This window comes from Squalius cephalus, assembly GCF_949319135.1.
Source record: "Squalius cephalus genome assembly, chromosome: 2".
In the NCBI taxonomy this organism is placed as follows: domain Eukaryota; kingdom Metazoa; phylum Chordata; class Actinopteri; order Cypriniformes; family Leuciscidae; genus Squalius; species Squalius cephalus.
In genome coordinates this window covers 13,731,357-13,753,193 of record NC_137123.1, presented here as the reverse complement: position 1 = coordinate 13,753,193, position 21,837 = coordinate 13,731,357, and the positions used below count along the sequence as shown (strand labels likewise).

The 21,837-nt window shown below is 43.7% G+C and overlaps 1 protein-coding gene across 3 annotated transcripts in view; it reads right to left on the bottom strand.

Annotated features, from left to right (window-relative positions):
• LOC307152240 (uncharacterized protein) overlaps positions 1-21,837 on the bottom strand; it is a 54,723-nt gene that overhangs the window by 26,407 nt on the left and 6,479 nt on the right. For all 3 annotated transcript variants that reach the window (XM_079860707.1, XM_079860705.1, XM_079860706.1), the window contains exons 2-4: positions 909-2,948; positions 724-833; positions 308-411 (exon numbers count right to left, since the gene is read on the bottom strand). In XM_079860707.1, the coding sequence (XP_079716833.1) occupies positions 308-411; positions 724-833; positions 909-2,948 (2,254 nt within the window). The remainder of the gene's footprint in view (positions 1-307; positions 412-723; positions 834-908; positions 2,949-21,837) is intronic.

Sequence of the window (21,837 nt, the reverse complement as noted above, 5' to 3'; positions counted from 1 at the left end):
TAAGATATATTGTTTTCAGTGGACTAAATTAAGTAAGTTTACAGTACTATCAGTAAAAATACTATTTTTAAACTCGAACTGTTTGAAGCAGTTGTTTTCCCAAATGATATGAGTTACCTTCCATGGTATTTTACGATAACATACTGTAAAAAGGAGAGCTGTAAATTAACGGTAAAGGGCTGTAAATTAACAGTATATTGCTGGCAACCACAGCTGCCAGTAGATCACCGTTATTTCAAAGCGCAATTTTTTACAGTATGTTTAAAATATATCCACAGTGGATTTCTGTGAGTGTTTTATTACTCACCCTTGATTCAGTGTTGAATTATCCACCCATTTCATGATCCCCTCAGTCTCAATGTCAGACAAACCAATCCACACTCTCTCCTTGACTAATATAGATATTAACTTCTGTATGTGAAAAAAAAAAAAAACACATTAAAGAGTGATAATCAACATTACATTATAGATCTTCATCTGGTATTATTTGTTGGACAGAAGAAAAAGATAACTACCAGCATTACAAAGTAATATTCAACAGCAAGAACAAATAAAATATGAAAGACGTTTGTTATATAATTGTAGCATTTATTTTCCAAGGAAAACATGAGACTCTGTTGTGACTGTTTTTGTTGTTTGTTTGTATGTATGACAGAATATATTTAAGTATGTTCATTCAAAACAAAATTACCATAAACTAGATATATTTGCCACTGAACTCACCTGCCTCTCTTCAGTGTTGATAATGATCAGATCAGCTCCTCGATCTCTGCAGAACTGCCTGGTCTCAGACCAGCTCATCAACTCATTGGATTTGAAAAACCTGTCTTTTCCTTTCATTAAACATAAATACATGTATTAATTGTGTTGTAAAGTGCAAATATAAATTTAAATCCATTAGTACTGACCTAGTTCATATACTTTCCTTATTTCAGAGTCTAACTCCATTTTCTTCTGACTCACAGAATCAAAACTTCTTTGTAACTGGCTTTTCTCAGCACTGAGATCATTGACTCTGGTCTCCAGCTCCAGTTTCTTCTGACTCAAAGAGTCGGAATTGTTCTGTAACTGGCTTTTCTCAGCACTGAGATCTTTGACTCTGGTCTCCAGTTCCAGTTTCTTCTGACTCAAAGAATCAAAACTTCTCTGTAACTGGCCTTTCTCAGCATTGACATCATTGACTCTGGTCTCCAACTGGCTTTTCTCAGTGTTGAGATCTTTGACTCTGGTCTCCAGCTCCAGTTTCTTCTGACTCAAAGAATCAAAACTTCTCTGTAACTGGCCTTTCTCAGCATTGAGATCATTGACTCTGGTCTCCAAATGGCTTTTCTCAGCAGTGAGATCTTTGAATCTGGTCTCCAGCTCCAGTTTCTTCTGACTCAAAGAGTCAAAATTGTTCTGTAACTGGCCTTTCTCAGCATTGAGATCATTGACTCTGGTCTCCAAATGGCTTTTCTCAGCAGTGAGATCTTTGGCTCTGGTCTCCAGCTCCAGTTTCTTCTGACTCAAAGAGTCAAAATTGTTCTGTAACTGGCCTTTCTCAGCATTGAGATCATTGACTCTGGTCTCCAAATGGCCTTTCTCAGCATTGAGATCATTGACTCTGGTCTCGAACTCCAGTTTCTTCTGATTCAAAGCATCAAAACTTCCCTGTAACTGGCTTTTCTCAGCACTGAGATCATTGACTCTGGTCTCGAACTCCAGTTTCTTCTGATTCAAAGCATCAAAACTTCCCTGTAACTGGCTTTTCTCAGCACTGAGATCATTGACTCTGGTCTCGAACTCCAGTTTCTTCTGATTCAAATCATCAAAACTTCCCTGTAACTGTTTCTTCTTAGCACTGAGATCATTGACTCTGGTCTCCAGTTCCAGTTTCTTCTGATTCAAAGCATCAAAACTTCTCTGTAACTGGCTTTTCTCAGCACTGAGATCATTGACTCTGGTCTCGAACTCCAGTTTCTTCTGATTCAAAGCATCAAAACTTCCCTGTAACTGGCTTTTCTCAGCGCTGAGATCATTGACTCTGGTCTCGAACTCCAGTTTCTTCTGATTCAAAGCATCAAAACTTCCCTGTAACTGTTTTTTCTCAGCACTGAGATCATTGACTCTGGTCTCGAACTCCAGTTTCTTCTGATTCAAAGCATCAACACTTCCCTGTAACTGGCTTTTCTCAGCACTGAGATCATTGACTCTGGTCTCGAACTCCAGTTTCTTCTGATTCAAAGCATCAAAACTTCCCTGTAACTGTTTTTTCTCAGCACTGAGATCATTGACTCTGGTCTCCAGTTCCAGTTTCTTCTGATTCAAAGCATCAAAACTTCCCTTTAACTGGCTTTTCTCAGCACTGAGATCATTGACTCTGGTCTCGAACTCCAGTTTCTTCTGATTCAAAGCATCAAAACTTCCCTGTAACTGGCTTTTCTCAGCACTGAGATCATTGACTCTGGTCTCCAGTTCCAGTTTCTTCTGATTCAAAGCATCAAAACTTCTCTGTAACTGGCTTTTCTCAGCACTGAGATCATTGACTCTGGTCTCGAACTCCAGTTTCTTCTGATTCAAAGCATCAAAACTTCCCTGTAACTGGCTTTTCTCAGCGCTGAGATCATTGACTCTGGTCTCGAACTCCAGTTTCTTCTGATTCAAAGCATCAAAACTTCCCTGTAACTGGCTTTTCTCAGCACTGAGATCATTGACTCTGGCCTCCAATTCCAGTTTCTTCTGACTCAAAGAGTTGAAGTTGTTCTTCAGTTGGTCTTTTTCAGTCATTAGATCAGTGTAATTGTCCTGTAAGCTGATGATAGTGTGATTGAACTCTTCAACTGTGTTCTTGTAACTCTTTAACAGGTCTCTCTCTGCTGTGATGGTGATGTACAGTATGATGAAGACCATCAGAAGAACACAAATGAGCCCGAGACACACTGTCATCAACACCAAACACCTGCGTCCTCCTGACAAACAGAGACAAAACACACACATATCAGTTAACAACAATTCACGCAATATTATTAGTAGGGCTGGGCGATTTAAATCGCGATATTGTAATGCGCATCTTGGCCCTCATTTATCATTCTTGCGTAGAAACGGGTGTATATGTTGGCGTAAGATTATGCTTACACTCCTCTCACCGCCTGATTTATGAAGCTGTGCGTACCTTTGAAATCCAGGTGTACGCAATACCTGACCTTGATAAATGCCGCGGCTGAAAACGATCGTCATTAGAATAACACGCCCCTATATATTCAAGTCTCCGCTTCCCCCACGGCCTCATTTTACGCCATGGACACACGGAAGATGGCAAAGAAGAAAAACTTCTTTGAGAAAGAGAAAGTGAAACCAGGGAAGTGGAAAGAAACAAAATTGATTTCTAGATTTTTATTATTAATGACGCTTATTATTATTTAGAAGAAGAATGTATTTATTATTATTATTTGTATTATCATTATTATTATTATTATTATTATTATTATTTAAAATAAGAAGAATGTCATTTTTATTATTTTGTCAGTCTGAATTATTTTTTTGGTCATTGAAAGCCTTTCATTAGTAAACCCAGTCCGTGCACACCTGCCGGGTCTAACCCTGGCCTAACCATCGTTTCAAAGAATACAACGGCGAGCGCGTCGAGTATAAACGCCTCGTCCGTTTGGGGAGGAGCGCGCGCAGTCTGCGGAGACTCGCGCTGCGGAGCCAGGCGAAAGTAAACAAGGCTTGAAACGTCAGGTAAAGCGCACAGGCTCGCAACTGAAGGAATACATATGCCTACAATTCAAATGCTTTGGTAAAGTCACACAACTTAAACATTGAAGTCCATGTTGCACAAAAATAAACACTGAAGTTTATAATTACTATGTTGTTGTTTTTTTACAGTGGGTCATAATATATCATATCTTTTAGTTTGTCAGTGCGTTTTGTGGTGTTAGGAATTGTTTTTCTGCGCATTCCCGCACTCAAAACATGCGTACACCACCTCCTGAGCTGGCGTAGGATTTGAGTGTGCCATACGCCAACGTTCATATTGATAAATCTCAAAGTCACCGTGGTTTTGGGTGTACGCCAGGTGTACGCTGGAAATTTGGTGTACGCACTTTTAATAAATGAGGGCCCTTGTCAGTAAAGCCGGTTCCTTGATTAGTAGTAAATCGCCATCACCTGCTTTCAGATGGAGCGGCATTTACTACAAAGAACCGTAGTTAACTGACAAGCTGAGCCATATTGCATTAATATTGCGGACGTATCGCCAGCGATAATTAATGCGATATGGCTCAGCTTGTCAGTTAACTACGGCTCTTTGTACACAGCAAAAACTCCAGTGTTAAATTAACACTCCTGGGAGTGTATGAGTCCACACTCAAGAGTGTTGAAGTTAATGAGATAATTAAGTGATTCATTTAGTGATGATTAAACATTATTGAAGACACCTGATGTTAACAAGCGGAATCACTGAAGGAGAAAATCACAAATTGTAAGTTATCGTTATGACGATCAATGGTTGCTTTAGTTGGACTCTTGACCCATATATTGTTAACTTTAGATTTTGTTTGTCTGTTGTTTCTGAATAATAATCACCAGTTGAACAAAGAAAAAAGTGATCTGATGGTGTTGGTTATGTTATGACAATCATCATTTGAACTTGATCACTGAACTCATTAAAATCCTTCTTTCTGACTTCGATTTATGTTGTTGGTTAGTGAATCTGCATAAATGCCCAGCATTTTTAATATAATATAAAGGATTTCTTAAAAGTTGTTTAAAAAAACAATCATTCTTTTAGGCACACACAGATGTCAAGATTCAGTCTATGCATCTCAACAATGGTGACGAGCAGAATATTCAATTAGGAAAAGTAAATTACATAGACAATTCAGATCATAATTTATTCATACCGCAATGCATGATGGGAGCCATTAATGAGTTGTGATTGGTGGCAGCCACTGCACCATGCTTTATTATTGTCACCATTGTTGAGATTCACAGGCTGATTATTGATGTCTGTGTTTTAAATGAATTTATCTGAATGTCTTTTGATCAGAACAATGTTTATTAAATATTTTGAATTATAAGTACTGATAATCATAGGCTGAAGAATCACTAAACTGCTGCTAACAAGTTAAATTAAACTATCTCAATAAGTGTCCTTTTTCAGATCACAGCATGATTATGTCAAAACATAACCAACACTATAAAATAACATTTTAATTAATCTCTTAATTATCTCCTCAGCCCTAAATGCCACTCCACCTGAAAGCAGGTGAATGCGGATTTACTACTAATCAAGGAACCGGCTTTACTGACGAGATGCGCATAACAATATCGCAATTTAAATCGCCCAGCCCTAACAGATATGGTACATGTTTACAGAGGTGGAGAGTCCTGGGGTCAGAAAGTAAAAGTCCTGCCATATGTTTATTCCATTCCATGATCTCTCACAGCAAAAACTCCAGTGTTAAATGAACTCTCTTGTGAGTTTATTTGCCTCCAGACTCAAGAGTGTTAAAGTTAATGAGCTAATTAAGTGATTGATTGAGTGATGATTGAGCATTATTGAAGACACCTGATGTTAACAAGCAGAATCACTGAAGGAGAAAAATCACAACTCTAGATTTTGTTTGGCTGTTGATCTGAGTTATTACAGCCAGATGAACAAAAAGAAAAGTTGATCAGGTGGTGTTGGTTATATTTTAACATAATCATCATTTGACCTGAATCACTGAACTCATTTAGAGCCTAATCTCTGACTTAAATGTATATTGGTCATTACAACATCACAGTAATTCTACAGATTAAGATCCAGATTTTTCAATATAATTCAAATTATTTCTTAAAAGTTGTTCTGATAAAGAAAAGGAAAATCTTTCTTTAAGGCACACACAGACATCAAGATTCAGTGTATGAATCTCAACAATGGTGACAAAAAGAATATTCAATTAGGAAAACAAAACAATTCAGATAATAATTTATTCATACCGCAATGTATGATGGGAGTCATGGATGAGTTTTGATTGGTGGCACCCAGAATGCACTGCAACATGCTTTATTATTGTCACCATTGTAGAGAATCACAGGCTGATACTTGGTGTCAGTGTGTCCAAATAATATATTATTTCTAAGTCTTTTGATCAGAACAACTTTCAAGAAATCTTTCTGATTACATTGAAAATGATTAAAATGGCATAATATTAGAATCACAGGCAGCTGTAATCAACAAGGTAAACTTAACTCTCTAAATGAGTTTCGTGATTCAGGTCAAATGATGATTATGTCAAAACATAACCAATTTCTCTTTGTTCATCTGAGAGTGTTAACCCAGATACAACAGCTAAACAAAATCTAAAGTTATTAGTTTATGGGTCAAGAGCCCAACTAAAGCAAACACTGATCTCCATAACGGTGACTAAAATTGTGATTTTCTCCTTCAGTGATTCTGCTTGTTAACATCAGGTGTCTTCAATAATGCTCAATCATCACTCGATCAATCACTTAATTATCTCATTAACTTTAACACTCTTGAGTCTGGAGCCAAATAAACTCACAGGAGAGTTAATTTAACACTGGAGTTTTTGCTGTGTGAGTTCATGGGTGGAATAAATATATGGCAGGACTTTTACTTTCTGACCCCTGGATTCTCCACCTCTGCATGTTTACTAATTTGAACTCTATAGAATGATTTCTGAAGGATCATGTGACACTGAAGACTGGAGTAATGATGCTGAAAATACAGCTTTGCCAACACAGAAATAAACTGAATTTAAAATATTTTAAAATAGAGTTTCTATTTTAAAGTTAAGTTTTTTTTTTAAATTGTAAAAATGTTTCACAATATTACAATTTTTGCTGTATTTTGGGTCAAATAAATGAAGTCTTGGTGAGAAGAACAGACATCTTTTAAATAGTGTTGCTTTCGTCAACGAAAATTATGACTAAATATCGTCGTCAACGAACCTTTATCACGTGACGAAAACGAAATGAAACGAGACGCCACGTAAATGCTGGTCATGTGACGATAACTATAATCAAATGTATAATGCAATATTGTTGACGAATAAAAACGAGACTAAATGTGATTTACAAAATAAAAACTATGCTAAAATGTCTCTTCATTTCCGTTGACCAAAATGAGACGAGACAAAATGTTATGACGTTATTTCGTCTCGTTTAGTCGCGTTATTATTATTTAGCAGTATTTCTGTTCCCCTTGGCTCACTTCAGGGGCTGCATTAAGCCCCGTTCACACTACAAGCGACTTTATCGCTGCATGTCACCAGTGGCTGGCGGTGAGGTCGTTAGTGGGCGTTCCCACTACTGGTTGCCTATGTTTGTGAGTGACATTCACGGATGTTACTCCATGTTGTAGACAACAAATCTGTTTTCTTGCCGCTACAAGCTAATATTTTGGAAGGAAACGTCTAAATATAAATGGAATCAGTACATAAAATGCATAATATTAAAGATGAATGAGAAACAGCGAGTGCCCTGTGCTATGGCGGCTATTTAAATGCAGCAAATGGGCAAATACTGGTCTTTCTGAGTTCACAAAACCATTCAGGCTCAGAGTCAGCACGGCGAGTACCACTCGGAATACACGGAGACATATCATAAATTATTGGACAGTTTCTGACAGCTAAAATAAACTTCTCATTCATCTTGCCTCGGTCGGACGCGGCACTGAAGAGTGACGAATCACGTGCGCTCCACTGACTTCACTCCTATTGGTTGTCACTCCCGAAAGTCGCTCTTCATTTGCATAAAGTTGAACAGATCTCAACTTTGTCGCGTCGCTGGACACGCCCCATCCGGTCGCTGACGCGCGTGTCACCGGAAATCACCCGCTCCCCATTGAAATGAATGTTATCGCGTCGCTTTGTTGCTTGTAGTGTGAACGGGGCTTTAGGTCGCACTGTGCAGACGCAGGCAACGTCGCTTCCTCAAGCCCCACTCGCGGCATTATTAGAAGATGCATCTGCGGTGAGTTAGTGTAAACGACAACAAACAAAGTTAAGTCTGATGCCTGTTTCACACACACTCCGTGTGCTGTGTGTATGCGGTGCAGGTGCAGCACAAGCTATAGTGCTTTCACATATGCTGCGTTTGCAGTGTGTAACTTATCCACGGCTGTACCACAAACACATAGGCTACTCACTATTTTTATTTCAAATCCTGAAGTTATCAGCTACCTTTTTTTTTTTTTTAAAGATTTGTCAGCATTGCGATTCTCTTCACATACACTCTTTAATAGATGTAATTCACGTTTAAACACAATTTAAACAACGTAGGCTATTATTCAATGCATTACTTTTATAGATTTATATATTAAGTTGCTCAAGCAAGTGGTAAAATATTTAACCATGTACTTATATTAAAATCACAAACATTTTAAATACAAATTTTAAATTGACATTTTTTTATTTAATACAATAAATCTTACATGTCACAAAGAACTTGTTTTTCCACCTTCACGAATGAGACGAGTATTACTTTTCTGTTCGCTATTTTTGCTATTTTTCCATAGTGGTACACTATATTGACTAGAATTGCATTACTAAAAAGAGATTAAAATACAATTTTCATTGACTAAAACTAGACTAAAATGTCATCAGTTCCCTTTCAGTCGTGACGACATAATTGGGATCACTTCAGGGAGCCCTATCAACTTCGAGTGTCTACAGAACGAGCCAATGAACGTTGGCGTGCGTGAATCGCGTCACGCGCCCCGCCCCGCCGCGCGGGTATAAACAGGAAGCGGGCGCACGCACACATTGTCTTTCACTTCGGAGCCGAGTTTCTATGAGACTTTTTGTCTATCAGAATCAGCCTTTGAAGACTTCAAAAAGAGGATCATCTCTCTGTTCCTGTGTTGGTGTGACGGCGCGATCAGCGGTGGCCGCGAGCATTGCAGCTCTCAACTGCTGTTTTCACAGCATTGTGTTTGTGTTTGTGTGTGTGTGTGTGTCGGTTCGGTGGGCGTTTCCCCTGTGTGTGCATTCACACTGCGGCTACCCCTGGGTGCCTCAACACAAAAGAGAGTTTTTCCAAATCCTTTTTTATTTTCACTAAAAGAGCAACACAAGCGTGACCCTGCGTCTTTTTCAAGATGTCATTCCGCTTGTGCGTTTCTGGATGCCGTCGTTCCCTGGCGCCAGCAGATGGCCACAGCAGTTGCCTCTCGTGTTTGGGCATTCAACACGCTGAGGCAGCTTTTGTGGATAGTTCATGTTCCCACTGCGGGAACATGACTATCGCAGCGCTTAGATCGAGACTCGCTTACCTCAAGGGAGGTGCAGTCCCCTCGCCTATGCCCCGATCTAGTGTCTATTCTGCCCCGCAGAATAGACCTACTTCGGCGCATGACCAGGGTGATCTGAGGATTACCGTGAGGGCTTCCCCGTCGAGTCATCCTCCGTGGGCCCCTCACGCCTCACAAGCGCTGTCGCCACTGGGGCCCCTTAGTGGACGTCTTGGTCCTTCTCCGGAACGACCAACCGTTTCCTTTGGGGCTCCGGCTGATGACCAGATGTCGATCGCAGCATCGGAGGGGGAGCTGTCCTCTGGAAATGACGACTCGGCTGCGTTGCCCCCCTCGGGGTGTGTAGCATTGTCCGAGCCAGATCCAGAATGGACTGCTATGCTTTCCCGGGCCGCCGAGAAGGTCGGGCTTGCGTGGAATCCTCCACCACATCCCGAACCTTCTCGGTTGGACGATTGGTTTCTCGGGGCGGGCCGTGCTGGTTCTCAGTGCGCCGCCCCGGTACCTTTCTTTCCGGAAGTGCATGAGGAGCTCTCTAGGACGTGGAAGGCACCGTATAGTGCCCGAAGCCGTTCTAGTGGCTCCTCACCCCTCGCCACCCTCGACGGCGGGGCAGCTAAGGGGTATGTGGATATCCCCCCAGTGGAGCGGGCCGTCGCGATGCAGCTGTGTCCGGCGTCCGCTTCCTCTTGGCGGGGTAATCCACGCCTCCCGTCCAAGGCCTGTAAGTTTTCGTCCGGTTTAACGGCGAAGGCTTACAAGGCCTGTGGACAGGCTGCTTCCGCCCTCCATGCCATGGCGCTCTTGCAGGTCCACCAGGCCCAGGCGCTCATGGACATGAACGAGGGTGGTTCTGACCCAGAGCTCCTCCGGGAGCTCCGTGTGGCAACCGACCTCGCCCTTCGGGCGACGAAGGAAGCCGCACGTTCGGTCGGTCAGGCGATGTCCACTCTGGTGGTCCAGGAGCGCCACCTTTGGCTCAACCTTGCGGATATGAGGGACACCGATAAATATCGGTTCCTGGATGCCCCTCTTTCCCAGGTTGGGTTGTTCGGCGACGCGGTCGAGAGCTTTGCCCAACAGTTCTCGGCCGCACAGAAGCAGACGGAGGCCATCCGGCACATCCTGCCCCGGTGGACCCCTGCTGCTCCCACCCGTCCGCCGGCTGCAGACCCTCCGTCTACTCGTCGCCGAGGTCGGCCTTCTGCGACGTCCTCCGCTCCCGCCAAGCCCCAGCAGCAGCAGCCATCATCCAGGCCTCAGCGTGGAGCAAGCCGCAGAAAGCCGACCCCGCCCGTCCAGGCCGCTGCCAAACCAGGAGGCAAGCGACGGTGCAAACGACCCTGAGACGGGCGGCCCAGAGGTGGATCAAGTTGCTCTTCAGGAGATGGCGAAGGCGCCACTCCTTCCCCCGGTGGAGGGCCGGGCGGAGAATCTTTTGTTTCCTTTTCTTTTTGTTCCGCCACTGACCCACGGGTCAGTGGTACCCACATTTTCAAAAAAAGAGCAATTTCTGAAACCTCTGGGCCCCAAGAGGGCGCGCTTGGCAGTCGACGACGCCGCCATGCCTTGTCACTCCCGAGCCCCTCTTTCATCGCCAGCGAGCAGCAGTGGCTGTGTTCCGGACGTGCTGTCGCCTCCACACACTCACTCTGCCTTTCAACGGAAGCAGGTATGTGCTGCACCACACACTCAGACCCCACTTCGGGCCGCTGTGCCGTCCGAGTCGGGTCCCTGCATTCCGCCGCGCTGCCCCACCCCGGGTACGTCTGTTGTGCCGTTAGTCCCGCTTGTTCGGTCTCTGGGAGCCTGGTTAACGCTTCCCAGCCCGTCTCGCTGGCTCATCCGTACCATCAGACTCGGCTATGCGATTCAGTTCGCCCGGCGTCCCCCTGCTTTCAAGGGCATTCTGTTCACCCGTGTTCTGGCGGACAGTGCCCCTGTGCTCAGGGCCGAGATCGCAGTCCTACTGGCGAAGGACGCGATCGAGCCGGTCCCTCCAGCCGATATGAAGACCGGCTTCTACAGCCCGTACTTCATTGTACCCAAGAAAGGTGGTGGGTTACGACCATAGACTGTAAAAAAATATGGACGTAGTGTCCGTGACGTCACCCGTAGGTTTCTGAAGAGCATTTTTGAAGCCTAAAGTGGGCGGAGCCGTCCGTCGCCATCTTGGCCTTGCGTCACTCCCGGATAACAGAAAATAGGCAAACAGGCGGGGCGTGAGTGGAGCTGAGGAGCCAGCCTGGCCATAGATATGAGCATTCTCTGATTTGAGCCTGGCTATCTGAAATCACCTAGCTCGACGTGATCGAGTTAGCTGATGATGTAAAGCCAATTAAAAGTTCCTGTTTTTGCCCTTCGAAATATTATAATAGTTAAAATACATGGCTACAAGTGAGACTGTGTATTACTTCGAGAGTGTTTGTGTGTGACAGTGATTTATGTGCATACATGTCAGTCACTCTTTCATGGTCCGTCAGCGCGGCATCGCTCAAGTTCGTAGAGAGCTTATTCAGTCCATTTTAAATTCTGATTTTGGCCGCCTCTCAAATGGGTTAAACCGTTAACCCATAGATATATTGCCTTTGAAGTGCAAGTAAATGCGCTAGAAAATCCGCGCTCATTCATGGATGTGCATTTATTGCACGGACGGAGAAAGCGCCGACGCCTGCATGATTTCATCTGACGGTACATAAGCATATTATCTATCTGTTCCGTGAGAGCAGAACGAACGAGCCTTTATTGACGTTTTAAATTTGAAAACCCCAAAAAGCAACAAAATTGTCTGACATCCATTAGTGCATGTTCACAGAGGAAAACAACTGAAATACAGCTATGGTTGTTCTCTCAAACGATACTCGACGACAACGACTGAATCCAAAGACGTGGGCTTTGTACCCAAGTATTAAATTGTATGAAATAATCCCGAAAAAAAGCACAAACACCGCAGAGAAGGCAAGTTCAGCAGCAACATTTGCTGAGGTGAAGTGACGGCTAGTAACAGCAGACAAACGGCTAGCATTGACATCAGCGGGAATCCACCTGTCACTCAAGTGGCCACACCCTTAAATTTAAATATTAATCAACTAAACGGATGAGTTATAAAAAAATTCACCCCCCTCACAGTTGTTATGAAGGGCAAAATTAGCTGTATAGACCAAAGCCACATAGAGATCCAGGCTGTAAACATGTTTTTTTCTGCTGTAAAGTTGGTAATTTTAACATGAGGGAGATACAGATTTGACTCACTTCTGCAGCCAGGCCAAGCGGCCAGTTAATGAATTGCAGTTTAACTCACTTCCGTGTTGGTTTCAAGAGAGAGACGGGGAGGTTGCCGCTTGGTTACGACCAATCTTGGACCTGCGCGTCCTGAACCGGTCCCTTCACAGGCTACCGTTCAAGATGCTTACGCAGAAACGCATTTTCAAATGCATCCGTCCCCAAGATTGGTTTGCAGCGATCGACCTGAAGGACGCGTACTTTCATGTCTCGATTCTCCCTCGGCACAGACCGTTTCTCCGCTTTGCGTTCGAGGGACGGGCATATCAGTACAAGGTCTTACCCTTCGGGCTGGCCCTGTCGCCCCGCGTCTTCACGAAAGTCGCGGAGGCGGCCATTGCTCCCATGTGCGAGCGTGGTGTTCGCATCCTCAACTACCTCGACGACTGGCTTATTCTGGCCCAGTCGAGAGAGCAGTTGTGCGAACACAGGGACATGGTGCTCAGTCACCTCAGCCACCTAGGGCTTCGGGTCAACTGGGAAAAGAGCAAACTCACCCCCGGGCAGAGGATCTCTTTTCTCGGTATGGAGTTGGACTCGATCAACATGACAGCGCGCCTCACCGAGGCCCGTGTCCAGTCAGTGTTGAACTGCGTGAGCACACTCAAACGAAGAACAACGGCGCCACTGAAACTTTTTCAGGGGCTCCTGGGGCATATGGCATCTGCAGCCGTGGTTACGCCGCTCGGATTGCTTCATATGAGACCGCTCCAACACTGGCTCCACGATCGAGTCCCGAGATGGGCGTGGCAGAGCGGCTCGTGCCGGGTCCAAGTGACTCCGCACTGTCGCCAAACTCTCAGCTTGTGGTCAGACCCTTCGTTCCTGCGGGCGGGTGTTCCCCTGGAACAAGTGTCCAGGCACTCTGTGGTCTCCACAGATGCCTCTGCCACCGGCTGGGGGGCCACGTACAACGGGCATGCAGCTTCAGGTCTGTGGACGGGGCCTCAACTGCATTGGCACATCAACTGCCTCAAGTTGTTAGCAGTACGTCTTGCACTGAGCCGTTTCAAAACGCTGCTACTAGGCAAGCACGTACTGGTCCGTACGGACAGCACTGCGACCGTTGCGTACATCAACCGCCAAGGTGGTCTACGTTCCCGCCGCATGTCACAACTCGCCCGCCATCTCCTCCTCTGGAGTCAGAAGCATCTGAGGTCGCTTCGTGCCGTTTACATTCCGGGCCTGCTCAATCGTGCAGCTGACGAGCTCTCACGTCAGCAGGTGCTGCCGGGAGAATGGCGACTCCATCCCCAGGTGGTCCAGCTGATTTTCAGGCGCTTCGGGACCGCACAGGTAGATCTGTTTGCCGCTCCGGACACGTCTCACTGCCAGTTGTTCTATTCCCTGACCGAGGGGACCCTCGGCTCGGATGCTCTGGCACACAGCTGGCCCCGGGGCCTACGCAAGTATGCATTTCCCCCAGTGAGCCTTCTTGCACAGACCTTGTGCAAAGTCAGGGAGGACGAGGAGCAGGTCTTGTTAGTTGCGCCGTATTGGCCCAACCGGACCTGGTTCCCGGAACTAGTGCTCCTCGCGACAGCCCCTCCCTGGCCCATCCCTCTGAGAGAGGACCTGCTCTCTCAGAGACGGGGCACCCTATGGCACCCGCGTCCAGACCTCTGGAAACTCCATGTCTGGTCCCTGGACGGGACGCGGAGGTTCTAGGTGACCTACCCCCTGCGGTAGTTGACACCATCACTTCCGCTAGAGCCCCCTCTACGAGGCGCCTCTATGCTTTGAAGTGGAACCTGTTCATTGACTGGTGCTCCTCTCATGAGGAGAACCCCCGATCTTGCTCAATCAGAGCCGTGCTTTCCTTCCTGCAAGAAGGGCTGGAGCGAAGGCTGTCTCCCTCCACCCTTAAAGTGTATGTTGCCGCTATTGCTGCACATCACGATGCTGTTGATGGTAAGTCTTTGGGAAAGCATGACCTGATCGTCAGGTTCCTGAGGGGAGCAAGGAGACTAAATCCTCCTCGCCCACTCTCTATACCCTCTTGGGATTTGTCTCTGGTCCTTTCGGCTCTTCAGAGACCACCCTTTGAGCCTCTGCAATCTGCTGAGTTAAAAATCCTGTCCTGTAAGACAGTTCTCCTGGTTGCATTGGCCTCCATCAAGAGGGTAGGGGACCTGCATGCATTTTCGGTCGACGAATCGTGCCTAGAATTCGGCCCGGATAACTCTCACGTGATCCTGAGACCCCGGGCCGGATACGTGCCCAAGTTTCCTACCACTCCCTTCCGGGACCAGGTAGTGAACCTGCAAGCGCTGCCTTCGGAGGAGGCAGACCCAGCCCTGGCTTTTCTCTGTCCCGTTCGCGCTCTGCGTCTGTACGTGGACAGAACGCAAAGCCTCAGGACCTCAGATCAGCTCTTCGTCTGTTACGGAGGCCAGCAGAAAGGGAAGGCTGTCTCCAAGCAGAGGATGGCCCACTGGATAGTGGATGCCATCGCCTTGGCTTACGAAGCCCAAGGCGTGCCCTGCCCGCCTGGGTTGAAAGCCCACTCCACTATGAGTGTCGCTTCTTCCTGGGCGCTGGCTCACGGCGCCTCGCTGACAGACATCTGTAGAGCTGCGGGCTGGGCGACACCTAACACGTTCGCTAGGTTTTATAGCTTACGTGTTGAGCCGGTTTCTTCCTGTGTGCTCGCTTCTACTAGCCGGTAACACCGAAGTTCCCGCTCTAGTGTCGGCTTGCTGCGCCACTCCCTTCCTAGGAACGGATACGTGCGTTTTTTACTCCAGTCGAGTTCCCCACTTGGCGAGCCCTGTGAGTTCCTTCGCACCCCTTCGGCAGTCGGACGTTGCGGAGCGTCCGACGCCAGGTCTAGTGCTTGTATGCTTGTGTAACTTGTGCTAGGCTGGGTTCCATATGTGGTGATCCCTGCGGCGATCCCATATGTGTATTCTTCCACGACCAGCTCCCTGCGGTGAGCCCGTGTCTTCCCTTGGCAGAGCCCGCTCTGCCGTCACTGTCCGGTGTGTCTCCCCCTTCGGGTGGAGCCACCCCAGTGACATTCAATATGTTGCACTGCCCCTTCGGCCAGTCCATATGTGTATTCTCCACATGTTACCTCCCTTCGGGCAGGATGTGGCTCCGCAGCGTTCTTTCCCATGGAAAGGTACGCTTTCCCAGTGTTATCCAAGAGTTCCTCTATGTGGGGTATAATGGAACAGCAGTTGAACTCCCTCTACGCAGGCCTTCCGCCCCAGCAGTTGGGGGTCTGAGAGTCTTGCGTAGGGCGCTGGATGTGGCAGCAACCGTGGCGTTTTCCATGGGATCCCAATTACGTCGTCACGTCGACGTTACGTCGAACGTGAGCGACTGAAAGGGAACGTCTCGGTTACTGTTGTAACCCTCGTTCCCTGAAGGAGGGAACGGGAGACGTAACGTCCCGTCGCCACCGTTGCTGACCATCGCTGCATGGCCGTCACAAATCTCGGCTCCTCAGCGAAAAACAATGTGTGTGTGCGCCCGCTAACTGTTTATACCCGCGCGGCGGGGCGGGGCACGTGACGCGATTCACGCACGCCAACGTTCATTGGCTCGTTCTGTAGACACTCGAAGTTGATAGGGCTCCCTGAAGTGATCCCAATTACGTCGTCACGTCGACGTTACGTCTCCCGTTCCCTCCTTCAGGGAACGAGGGTTACAACAGTAACCGAGACGTTTTCGTTGACTAAAACTAGACGAAAATAGTCATGGATAATTCTGACCAAAATAAGACTAAAATGCTAAACTGAAACTTGACTAGTCTAGACTAAAAAGAGTATGAACGTGACTAAAACTAATAAAAACTAAGATGACAGCTTGACACAAAGACTAGACTAAAACTAAAATTAAAACAGGCCGCCAAAAACAACACTACTTTTAAAAACATAAAAAAAATCTTACCACCCAAAAACTTTTGACCGGTAGTTTATATAGCATCTAACTTGTACTATTAGCACTTATAATAAAATGTACAGTCTTACAGACTAGGATAATAGTCCTACAGTCTTACAGACTAGTCTACCTCTCGGAAAATCCTGAGAATCTCATCAAGCATTATCAGGTGAGGATCTAAAATTGATCAATAACCAATATGAGCTCCAAACCTAAATAAACAACTTGTATAATGGCAATTAATTTAACCAAATTAGATGTAAGAGGCTGTAATATATTAATTTTATTTAAAAATATAAAGGTACATTTCTTTCTAATTTTGTGATTCAATACAATGTATTTTCAATGCAATGTATTTTTCGCGACAATCTGAACAATAACAAGTGATGTTGCAAGTAAATGCAGATTTGCTGTTTTTTTATTGATTTATTTTTTAAGGATACTCATGGGAACGAAGATGAACTGGAACAGCTCACATTGAGGATCATCATGAAAGGTGGCTCAACGGAAAATCTTTTAAATGTTGCAAAGGGTGAAAAAGTTGTAAGTGAACATCCATTTGTCAATTTGCCATATTTTGTTGTACATTTCATGTGTGGTTTCAGGCTTTGCAGCCTGTGGCAAAAAATAAAGTGAAATGCTTTATTGTGTGTGATTTGCACCCAGTCAACACGTTGATCTCACAGTGATCTCTCCATATGACCACAATGTGAGTTCACAGTGAGCTAAAAGTGTAACCGCACTGTGCACTCACTGTGTGCTCATATTATGGACACAATGTGAGTCACCCCAGCTAGAAATGTAATTGGACATGGACTCCAACATCACTCAGATGTTTAATTAAGTGATTAATTTAGTGATGATTGAGCTTTATTGAAGACACCTGATGTTAACAAGCAGAATCACTGAAGAAGAAAATCACAAATTGTAAGTTACCATTAAGGTGATGGGTGTTTGCTTTAGTTGGGCTCTAGACCATTATATGTTTACTTTAATATTTACTGTTGTTTGTCTGCTGTTATTGATTTATAACAGTCAAATGAACAAAGTAATATGCTATCTTATAGTGTTGGTTATGTTTTGACATAATCATGTTGTGACCTGAAAAAGGAAACTTATTGAGACAGTTTGGTTTAACTTGTTAGCAGCAGTTTACTGATTCTTCAGTCTATGATTATTAGTATTTTACTTATAATTCAAAATATGTAATAAACATTGTTCTGATCAAAATAAATTAAATTAATTTAAAACACAGACATCAATAATCAGCCTGTGAATCTCAACAATGGTGACAATAATAAAGCATGTTGCAGTGGCTGCCACCAATCACAACTCATTAATGGCTCCCATCATGCATTGCGGTATGAATAAATTATGATCTGAATTGTCAATTTACTTTTCCTAATTGAATATTCTGCTCCTCACCATTGTTGAGATGCATAGACTGAATCTTGACATCTGTGTGTGCCTAAAAGAATGATTTTTTTTTTTAACAACTTTTAAGAAATCCTTTATATTATATCAAAAATTCTGGCGATTTGTGCAGATTCACTAACCAACAACATAAATCGAAGTCAGAAAGAAGGATTTTAATGAGTTCAGTGATCAAGATCATAACATAACCAGAACCATCAGTCACTTTTTTGTTCAACTGGTGATTATAATTCAGAAACAACAGACAAACAAAATCTAAAGTTAATAATATATAGGTCTAGAGTCCAACTAAAGCAACCATTGATCGTCATAACGGTAACTTACAATTTGCGATTTTCTCCTTCAGCGATTCTGCTTGTTAACATCAGGTGTCTTCAATAATGCTCAATCATCACTAAATTAATCACTTAGTTATCTCATTAACTTAAACACTCTTGAGTGTGGACTCATACACTCCCAGGAGTGTTAATTTAACACTGGATGTTTCGCTGTGTACAAAGAGCCATAGTTACCTGACAAGCTGAGCCATATCGCATTAATTATCGCTGGCGATACGTCCGCGATATTAATGCGATATGGCTCAGCTTGTCAGTTAACTACGGCTCTTTGTAGTAAATGCCGCTCCATCTGAAAGCAGGAGAAGGCGATTTACTACTAATCAAGGAACCGGCTTTACTGATGAGATGCGCATAACAATATCGCGATTTAAATCGCCCAGCCCTAGTCAAGACCAAAGAGTCCAACTACAGCAAACACTGACCTCTACAATGGTGACCAAACCAAACTCTTCAAACAAACTTCAACATGTAAACCTCTTAAACATAGTTTCTAAACATCGAAACTTCCCGCTATAACTGTCTAAGAATGTTAGGGGGGATAATGTTCTATCAATGTCATCACTAAACATGTTTGAAATGTTTATAGAGAGTGTTATCCTACCTTTTAGGAGAACATTCTGGTTACAAAAATAAAATTAGCTACAGAAAATATTACAAGAACATAACATAATGCTCTCAAAACATTCATAGAACAATAACATTTCTAGCTGGGATGAGCTCATATTGTGGTCATAGTTTGAGCACACAGTGAGAGCGCTGTGAGGTTACACTTTTAGATCACTGTGAACTCAGATTGCTGACGGTGTGACCACATGGTGACATCACTGTGAGATCATAGTGTTGACTGGGCATGTTACATTTAAGACACTGAAAGCAGTGCAGTAAGCAGACCAATAGCTGAAGATCTAAAATAAGTTAAAAATGTTAAGTAAAAATGTTAATTAATTTAATTGTCTTATTTTTATTTATAAATTAGCTTAAATGTTAAGTTAACACAACTAAGATTTATTTTGATCTCACATGGCCTGCACTGTGTTGGATTTACTTAAAATGTATATGCACCATTTTTGCATCACACTTTTTAAGTAATCCCAACTTGGAATAATTTTACTTAAAATTAACAAGAAAACCTTTGTTATATGTACTTATATTTTTAAGGAAAGAATGTTGCGTATACTCAAATATTTAAGTACATATAACAGCTCAACACTTCAGACTAACAAACGAGATGCATGATAACATCCAGAAGAACAACTGCTTATAATGGAGCAAGACATGAACACATCAGATGAAAAGGGTGCAGCATTACATTTCACATGAAAGCAGGTAATGCTTGATGAATTCAACTTGCATTGTTTTAAAAGACGGGACTCTTAATAATGAATTATGTGATCACTATTGAATGATTCCATAAGAAAATAGAAGTTTAAAGGGGGGGTGAATTGCTGTTTCATGCATACTGAGTTTTTTACACTGTTAAAAAGTTGGATTCCTATGCTAAACATGGACAAAGTTTCAAAAGTTAAGTTGTACGTTTGAAGGAGTATTTTTGTTCCAAAAATACTCCTTCCGGTTTGTCACAAGTTTCGGAAAGTTTTTTTCGAGTATGGCTCTGTCTTACGTAAGATAGAGCGGAATTTCCTTATATGGGTCCTAAGGGCACTTCTCCGCGGCCGCGCGCGCACTCGCAGACCAGAGAGAGAAGAGAGCGAAAGCAGTACGTTACCTCAAAGCGCTATGCTCGGCTTTTAGGGAAGTCAATGTCACCAAAGAAGTGGGTTTTTGGTTGGCAGGGCAAGACAACCCTGCACAGATTCCCAAAGAACCCAGCGTTAAGGGAATAGTGGATGGAGTTTGTTTTTTCGAAGCATCAACGGAGGTTGTGCACGACTCTTTGTTCCCTGCATTTCGACGATGATTGTTTTATAAACAAAGCCCAGATCGACTTATTTGCAGATCGTCTAATGCTTAAGGATCGAGCAGTCACGGTGAGTAAACTACTTCAAATGTCTCTCTGTGTTGTTAGATCAGTTAGCACAGCTATAGCACACCGCCCACACGGCCCGCCCCCAGCCGCTCGGTTTTTTCCGGAAAGACTCGGTACAGCCAATCTTTAACTTATAAATATAATAAAACTAAAGACGTTTTGGAGATATGAAGGATGCAATACTACTCTATAGGTACTCAAGATTAACAGGAGATTGAGTGAAAATGAGCATTTCACCCCCCCTTTAAGCATGAAAAACAGGATGATCCCTATTTCTCACAAATCCCTTTTTTTTTCTTCTCAGAGCATCTGAGATCATTCTAGTAGTTCAGGGTGTGTTTTCCAGGATTTAGTTCAATACAGTCCACAATCCACATAGCAACATTGTGTCGGCCCAGATCCGGCCCACATCTGGCACACATGGAAAGATGATCTGGCCCACATGCAGCGTGGACGTACGGCACTTGGGTGGGCCACTCCTGTTTGCCAGATCTGGGCCACAAGCAGGCCATAGCAATGCCACATCTCAGCCAAGAGCAAAGAAATAAACCAGAACTGGAGGATTAAACAACTCCACAAACAGCTTTACCAGCTTCACTTATTACCAACCAGACTGACTTTATTTCTGTCAGACGTCTACAAAAGTTTTTATTGAGAATTAACAGAGGTTTAACTATAATGTGTTTCATTTAAAGTCACCATTACAGTGAATAGTGTTTCCATTAGTTGGGCTCTTAACTCTTAGTATATCTATTGTCTTCTTTGGCTGCTGTGACAGAGTGTTTGTCATACACATTTGCAGCAGCAAAGAAAGCTAAAGTGACATGAGATCAGGTGATGATGGTTACCTGTTGATGGTTTTATAATCATCATGAAATAACCTGTTTCACTGAGATACTTTGAATCTCACAATTGTGCTGTACCATTAATATATTCTCATCACAAACCCTGTGTTACTGCAGCGTGAGATCCAGCAATATTATAACAATCAGTTATTAGACTTTAACAAACATGAGCACGAAAAAAAATCCACGGTGACACACTTAGATAGGCTATCAAAAATCAGCACACGAATCTCAACAAGGGTGACAATATTTTTTTTTTTTTAGATTAATTCAGAACATCACTGAAAGCTACTAAATGCCACAACAAAAACAACAGCAAAAAAATAAAAGCACATTTTTAGAATTAAACAAATTAATAGGACAATTTAGCTGCATAATTTATTCATGTTGCAATGCATGCTGGGAGTTTTGTACAATGATGGTACCCAGCATGCATTGCAGCAAGGTACTTTTGATTCTCACCATTGTTGAGATTCATACGTTGATTATTGATGTCTGTGTGTGTCATCGAACAGTAATGATTCGTGCTCATGTTTGTTAAAGTCTTCTAACTGATTGTTATAATATTGCTGGACCTCATGCTGCAGTAATACAGGTTTTGTGATGAGAATATATTAATGGTACAACACAATTGTTAGATTCAAATTATCTCAGTGAAACAGGTTATTTCATGATGATTATAAAATCATCAACAGGTAACCATCATCACCTGATCTCAGTTCACTTTAGCTTTCTTTGCTGCTGCAAATGTGTTTGACAAACACACTATCACAGCGGCCAAAAGAGACAAAATATATAATAAGAGTTAAGAGCCCAACTAAT